We start from the raw sequence: 8063 nt of genomic DNA on the forward strand, positions 1-8063 counted from the left end.
GAATGAGGCAGACTGCAGAGTCAGACAGTAAAGTGTGAAGTTTTCCTGAATTTTAATACAGTCCCCAGAGAAAACGGCATGTGGCTATGATGTACATCTGGTGAGGAAAACCACCACATCTCATCTCTCACACAACCTACTCACTTTTCTCCTTCTGTCCCCAAGAAAGAGAAAAACACCATGAACCAAAGCAGTTGTGTCCGAGTTCTTCCTCCTGGGGCTCCCCACCTGGCCAGAGCAGTGGAGCATCTTCTTCACCCTGTTCCTGGGCATGCACCTGACCACGGTGCTGGGGAACCTGCTCATCATCCTGCTCATCAGGCTGGACTCTCGCCTCCACACCCTCATGTACTTCTTCCTCAGTCACTTGGCCTTTTCTGATGTCTCTTTATCATCTGTCACTGTCCCTAAGATGCTCAGGAACATGCAGACTCAGCACTTATCCATCCCCTATGAGGGATGCATTTCTCAGATGTATTTTTTCTTACTTTTTGTATGTGTTGACAATTTTCTTCTTGCAGTGATGGCCTATGACAGGTATGTGGCCATTTGCCACCCACTCCACTACGCCATCATCATGAGGAAGGAGCCGTGTGTCTTACTGGCAGCTGGGTCCTGGTTCTTCTCTTGTGTACATGCCCTCTTGCATACCCTCCTCCTGTCCCACCTGTCCTTCTGTGCTGACAACACCATCCCCCACTACTTCTGTGAACTCACTGAACTCCTGAAGCTGACCTGCTCAGATGACTCCCTCAATGAGCTAGTTATCCTCGCTGAGGGGGGAGTGTTAACTCTCCTGCCTTTGAGTGCTATTTTGGGCTCTTATGTCTGCATTGGGGCCACTGTTCTAAGGGTCCCCTCCACTAAGAAGATCTGCAAAGTTCTGTCCACCTGTGGCTCTCACCTCTTCTTGGTGTTTTTGTACTATGGGACCCTTGCAATTATTTATTTCTTTCCTTCCTCAAACAATTCCCAAGTCAAGGATGTCATTGCTTCAGTTATGTATACAGTGGTGACACCTATGTTGAATCCCTTGTCTGTAGCCTGAGGAATAAAGATATGCAATTGGCTCTGAGGATACTCTATAGAAAAGGGGTTACAGTTACCAAGTGATGTTTACGTACTCATGTTCTTAATTCTCCTAGAGATGCTTCTTGAGATAATTCCTTGAAAATTTGTGCAGGTGGCTGTAGTAGACTGCAAAAGTGGTCATAGTACTTTGCATCGCTTCCTTTTCTTTGTGGAATTTATTTCCCTACCTTTTGAATCTGAGCAGATCTTGTGACTTAATGTGACTGTAGCTTTGTAGTAATGATGCTATAATATTTCCAAGGTGAGGCAGAGTTTATTCCTGCTGCTCTTGGAACCAGATACCACCAGCTAAGCCATCCTATGCTAGGCTGCACAGAGATGAGAGGGCACTTGGAGAACAAAGGTGCCCCTCCTAACAGCCAGCTTCCAGGTGACCTGGTCAGTGTCTGTGGGGGCATGAATGAGTCCCTGTTGAGATCAGCTGAACCTAGCCAAGACCAGATGCACCTTCTGGCTGAGCCCAGCCCAGGCTAAATTTCCATCTCATAGAATCATCATACCAACAAATGGTTAAAGTACTGAATCTTAGGATTATTAAGCACAAAGGCCAACTGATACAATTATTGCTCTTACCACTGGTTTGATCCAAATTTCCCTGATATCAATGGTCCCTCCCCTTTTTGTCACCTACCGGGATTGTGCTCTTTTTCCCATCATCTAGAACTCTCTGTCTTCAAAACACACAGGCTCATAGACACTCCATGATGGTCCTCAAATTCTTAGCTTTAGGCAGATCTCTTGTTCATACCATTCTCTTATAACCCTCACTTCTGTCAAGTGTAAGAGTCATACTTGTAAATATGCTGCCTCATCAATATGAAGAGAGATGAATGACTTATGATGTAAAAATACATGAGCTTCCTATTTTTTATGAAAGATTACATTAGCAATATGTCTCTTCTTAAATACTAATGATCAATAAATATATGAAAAATGTTCAACATCACTAGCAATTATAGAAATGCAAATTAAAACTACACTGAGATTTTTATCTCACTTTAGTCAGAATGGCAATTATGAAGAATACAAGTAACAATAAATGCTGATGAGGATTGCAAATTAGTGCAACCATTCTGGAAAGCAATATGGAGATTCCTCAGAAAACTTGGAATGGAACCACCATTTGACCCAGTTATCCCACTCCTCAGCATATACCCGAAGCACTTAAAATCAGCATACTATAGCAACACTGTTATATCAATGTTCATAATAGCTCAATTCACAATAGTTAAGATATGGAACCAATCTAGGTACCCTTCAACAAATGATTGGAGCAAGAAAATGTGGTACATAAACACATGCAATATTACTTCACCATAAAGAATAATGAAGATATGGCATTTGAAGGTAAATGGGTGGAGCTGGAGAATATTATGCTCAGTGAAATAAGCCAATCCCCAAAAAACGAAAGCCGAATGTTCTCTCTGACATGTGAATGCTGACTCATAATAGTTGGAGGCAGGGAGGAAGGAAAGTGGGAGGGGCATAAGAAAGACAGTAGAAAGAATTGGACATAACATTCCTGTGTTCATATATGAATACATGACCAGTGTAACTCTACATTGTGTACAACCACAAGAATGGAAAGTTATACTCCAAGTATGTATGATATGTCAAAATACATTCTATTGCTTTGTATAACTAAAAAAACAAATTAAAAAAAGGCTTTTCTTTTTGAAGAGAAGTGATTTTACATAGATTAGATTAATAGTGTGTTATTTTCTTACTCAAGGTACTGATACCAAGTTTAAAAGAATTCTCAATGTGATGTGGTACTTTTCTTTATTTAGAATAAAATTTCACAATTTAAAACTTAAATGAAGAGATTGGGAGGGGCACTACTGAGGTTTATTTCTTTATCTGATGGACAGCTTCATAGGTGTGTTTCTTTTGAGATTATTCACCAAATCGTGCATTTAGCGTATTGTTGATACTCTCTATTTAGTGTTGTTAATGGAAGTATGTTGTACTTCCATTAACAAGTATTTATTACTAATAAGACGTCATTTGAATCCATCTTTGAGTTACCCATGTTACTCTCCTGTCTCCTCTTAGGAGGACATGACTATTTTGTATTTGGTGTTAAAGATTCTGGTGGTTTGGTTTTTGCCCAGGGCCCCATCCTTGTGATTCATTTAATATTAATGTATTAGAGATCTCATTTCTGAATACAGACAACAGTGAGTTAGGACTTCAATGTATATATTTTCTTGAGGAAGTGCCAGACACAGAGGTTCAGTTAAGAAATGCATAGGCATATAATTCTTTATTTCTGTGTTTTGCTATATTATTGGAGTCTTGTTTTTTCTTTTGATATTATATTTTTTTATTTATCTATTTTGTGGCATAAAATTTCTACAATATTCTTTATGTAAAAATATCAAGACTTCTTAGAACTTTCAGCAACTTACTGAGACCCTTTCTCAAAATAAAATATAAAAAGGACTGGGGATGATGCTCAGTGTTAAAGCGCCCTTGGGTTCAATCCCTGATATGAAAGCAAACAAAACCAAACAAAAACCCCAACCAACCAAACAAACCCAAAGCACCACAACTTGCTGAAATAATTTTCCATTTTTCTGCTATCACAATGTTGTTATGAAACTTCTTATTTATGTCTCCAGTAGAACATATACAAGTCATCTTTTGGCCTTAAATCTTACACTGGAATTGTGGTTCAATTTCAACTAAACATAATGTCACAATATTTCTATATTGCAAGTGACTAAGATTTCAGACACAGCATCATCAGCAAAGAACACTCTCAAATTATTTTTTCAATATCTTGATATAAATTGATGTTTTGAGGTTTTAGTTACTCTCTGCTTGTTCCTGAGGTTGACCATCTTACCATCTTCTTATGTGGTTATTAGCTCATTTGAGGTTCTTTTGTCTGAAAGCCTTGTTAATCTTATTTGCCTGCTTTTCAGCCTCTCTGTATGGATACATGGATCTAATTTACTATTAAATAATAAAGGGGCAAGATATGAATGGGAATGAGAAAGATGGGATAAACGTTGTGTGGAAGATGATAGAGATGAAGGTCCTCTAGGTATCCAGATCTGGGGAAGTAGTAATGTCAGTTGTTAATTGAAAGAGACATGTTTTCTCATATTGTTTCATCAGTTGAGGAATCTTGGGGGCCGTCATTGACATTTTTTAACTCCATGAATGCAGGGATGGGGGAAGTGACAATGAAGTTCTGGCTTGAGAAGGTAGGATCTGTCAATCCTTGATTTGTAGGAAACAGGCAGGTCCTCTGTAGCACTATCATCAAGGAAACAGATGGTTAACCATGACCCATCGGACCCAGAATCATTCGGGAGGTCTAAACTTATTGTAGGATTTCTTCACTCAATAGCAGCTTCATGTACAGGTTGATTTTTAATTGAACCAATTAATAACATTGATAAATATTCACAGATCTTCACCTTGAATAATTGAGCATATGATATTCATTGACTACCAGGTATTGAAGAAAGGGAGATGAAGATGTATGCAATGGATTTGGCATCATTTTTTTAAAGGGGTTGAGTGGAAATCATACTTTGAATGGTTATTTCGTGATTTTGTGAATAACTTGCATCAGCAGATGCTGACAGCTCAGCTTTTAGGCAAAAGACTAAAATTTATAGAAACTGTGTCGCATTCTCTGGGTCCAGGAATGACGACCAGTTATAAACTCCTGACTCTCTTGTGATGGGATTAGAATGTTTCTAGTGTTCTTGATTTAGCCTGGGGTCAGAAGCAAAAAAATGTTGTTATCAAACTCAAGTTCAGGCTTGGTTTCTTATGGATTCTGAGTCACATTATTGCAATGTAAACAGAAGGCAAGAAGCTTTGTGGATCATCAAGTTCCTAATAGTTATTATCATTATTCCTTCAAGGGTGAATCCTCCTATGCCTGCTTCAACAAATAGCTCTTCTCCCAAGGGAGCCAAAGGCAACGAAGCAATTATATCCTGTTTGTCTTTAGTTGACCTGGGGATAGTGTGATTGACCCCCAGGGCATCTCCCTGGTTTGTCAACTTAGAACTCACTGTGACTTCTTGAGAGCTGTGAATAAACATATATTGGTATATCTATCTTGGATGGTTCTTAACTGCTGAGTCTTCTGCCTGTCACAATGGAACTTTGAGACCTACAGAGTTACCATCTGTTTCATGTATTTTGCACCTTCTAGAGAGAAATAGAAGGACCTTCCCAAGGCTTGTAGCTGAAGGTACTTGAGCTTATCATCTAAGGGGCCTTGTTAGATCAGGAGCAGAAATTACATTAAATATAAGTTTATGTCTGTGTATGTGGTGTGTGCAGTGTGGTACTTCATGCCACACAATATGACAAATAGCTCCATGTAAAATAATTTATCTTGAACTGAGTATCTATCCAATTTTGAGAGAGTTGGATAAACTCAAATTTCCATGTTGAATTATTTTCTCAAACTGATCTAATTTTGAGATGTTAGAAAAATATGCCTCATTTTGTTTATCTTTAATCCATACTAAGTCTTGTTAGCATTTCTTTCAAATTTTAAACCAAATGTTTCTAGTTTTATTCATCTCCACTGCCTTAATCCAGTTGTAAAATGATATTATTTTGTGTCTAAATTGTTGCCATGACTTCCTAGTCAGATTCTTGCTGACACTCTTACCTTTCTAGTCTGATTCTCTACCCGGAAAACTCAAGGTATTTAAACTTTCAGTCACATGTTTACTGAAGCATTTTCTTGGTTATACTTTGGCTTTGAGAATAGAATTGAAACTTTCCATGTGTCAGAGGCCTGACGTACTTGGGCTCCTCAAAAATTCTTCCACTCCATGCCCTTTGCAGGATGATATGCTCTTCAATTTCTCTGATCCTCCAATGCCCTAGCCCCGACTTCTCCAGCAACTTAAGGGGAGTGCTTGTATTTTAATCTTCAGGACAGACTTTTATGTTCAGAGCACATAAGAAGCTGAACCTCACAGTGGATTAGACAAAGGGGGATGAAGAAAAGGGAGGGGGATGGGAATAGGACAGAAAGTAGAATGAACTGGACATCACTTCCCTACGTTCATATGTGAGTACGCCACAGTGAAACTCCACATCATGTAAACCACAAGAATGGGATCCTAATTAGAATAAGTTATACTCCCACACATATGTTTATGTCTGAATACACTCTGCTGTCATATATATCTAAAAAGAACAAATAAAACGTAAAAAATAAACTGGGCCTCAGTACTCTAGTCTCTTGTATTGGGACAGTCTGTTAAAATTTATGATCTCAAGTTCGTATCATAAATCTTAGACTTCTCAAGTTGATGCCTGGTCTCATCTGATGATTTTTCATGTTTCATGGTTTCTTCAAAAGATACTGTGTTGGTTCCTAAGTGAGCAAATAATAAACTTTGTCCAGACCATCCCTAGTGCATTTGTATGGCAAAAAGGCTGAGATATTCAGGTTAAAATGCACGTTCATGGTTTGAAACTTAGATTTTATTTTGTAATAGACCCAGTAAATTCTCATTCTTTCCCATTTCCATCTCTTTTTTGTCTCCAGCAAAAGAGAACTTGAAGAACATGAGGAGGGATAATCAGAGCAGTGTGTCCGAGTTCCTCCTCCTGGGGCTCCCCATCCAGCCAGAGCAGCAAGGCATGTACTACGCCCTGTTCCTGGGCATGTACCTGACCACGGTGCTGGCGAACCTGCTCATCATCCTGCTCATCAGGCTGGACTCTCGCCTGCACACCCCCATGTACTTCTTCCTCAGCCACTTGGCCCTCACTGACATCTCTTTCTCCTCAGTCACGGCTCCAAAGATGCTCATGAACATGCTGACACAGACTCAATCCATCTCCTATGCTGGGTGCCTCTCCCAGGCATTTTTTTTCTTATTGTTTGGGGGTCTTGACAGCTTCCTTCTGACCTCAATGGCCTATGACAGGTATGTGGCCATCTGTCACCCCCTGCACTACACCACCATCATAAGCCAGAGCCTCTGTTTCCTGCTAGTTCTTGTGTCCTGGGTCTTGTCTTCTGCTGGTGCCCTTGTGCACACCCTCCTCCTAGCCCGTCTCTCTTTCCTTAGAGGCAACACTCTGCCCCACTTCTTCTGTGACCTCTCTGCCTTAGTGAAGCTGTCCAGCTCTGACACCACCATCAATCAGCTGGTCATCCTCACTGTAGGATTAGCGATTGTTACCCTGCCATTCATATGCATTCTGGTCTCCTATGGCCACACTGGGGCCAGTGTCCTGAGAAGACCCTCCATCAAGGGCATCTGCAAAGCCTTGTCCACATGTGGCTCCCACCTGTCTGTGGTTTCTATGTACTATGGAGCCATTATTGCACTCTACTTTGTCCCCTCATCCAATAACTCTAGTGACGAGGATGTCATTTTGTCTGTGTTTTACACTCTGGTCACCCCCATGCTGAATCCCTTCATCTACACTCTGAGGAATCGAGATATCAAAGGGGCTCTGAGAATTATTCTCAGCAGAGGCGCATTGTCAGCGTGATGGACATTGTTTCTTGTTAACTGTAAATGAGACCTCAGTCCTGCACAGGAATCCTTTCCTCTCTGAACTGGTGCTTTTAGTGAATCTTGATATGGCACTCATTGTCTTCTGCCTGTGTTTCACCTTGGATATAGTTTTCCTCTGTGTTTGATTTTCTTGGTCCTGAGAATTTTGGGATTTTTATTAGTATATTATAGTTATACATAATATTGGGGTTTAATTTGACATAATTCTGGAAGCATGGAATATAATTTGCTCCATTTTAGGTCTCAGCACTTCCTCTTCTCTCCCCTCCCCCTCCCGCTCTTGCCCTCCTTTTATTCTACTGTTTTTTTCTTCCATTTATTCATTGTTTCTTTTCCTTTCTTCCTTTTTTTTGGGTACCGGGCATTAAACTTAGGAGCACTCAACCACTGAGCCACATCCCCAGCCCTACTTTTGTATTATATTTAGAGACAGGGTCTACACTG

At 40.1% G+C, this 8063-nt stretch overlaps 2 protein-coding genes across 2 annotated transcripts; both read left to right on the top strand.

The window, feature by feature from the left end:
* The first annotated feature begins 271 nt into the window (after window positions 1-271).
* Window positions 272-1048, top strand: LOC124097303 (olfactory receptor 1J1-like). The gene has a single exon (XM_046451743.1). It carries the CDS (start codon window positions 272-274, stop codon window positions 1046-1048), a length of 777 nt encoding a protein of 258 aa, XP_046307699.1.
* Window positions 1049-6651: 5603 nt separating this feature from the next.
* Window positions 6652-7593, top strand: LOC124097315 (olfactory receptor 1J21-like). The gene has a single exon (XM_046451757.1). The coding sequence runs from the start codon at window positions 6655-6657 to the stop codon at window positions 7591-7593; it is 939 nt and encodes a 312-aa protein (XP_046307713.1). The 5' UTR covers window positions 6652-6654.
* The last annotated feature ends 470 nt before the right edge of the window (window positions 7594-8063 follow it).

The sequence above is a fragment of the Marmota monax genome, unplaced genomic scaffold (genome assembly GCF_021218885.2).
Source record: "Marmota monax isolate L192 unplaced genomic scaffold, Marmota_monax_Labrador192_F-V1.1 WCK01_AAM20220418_F8-fsc00020, whole genome shotgun sequence".
Classification (NCBI taxonomy): Eukaryota; Metazoa; Chordata; class Mammalia; order Rodentia; family Sciuridae; genus Marmota; species Marmota monax.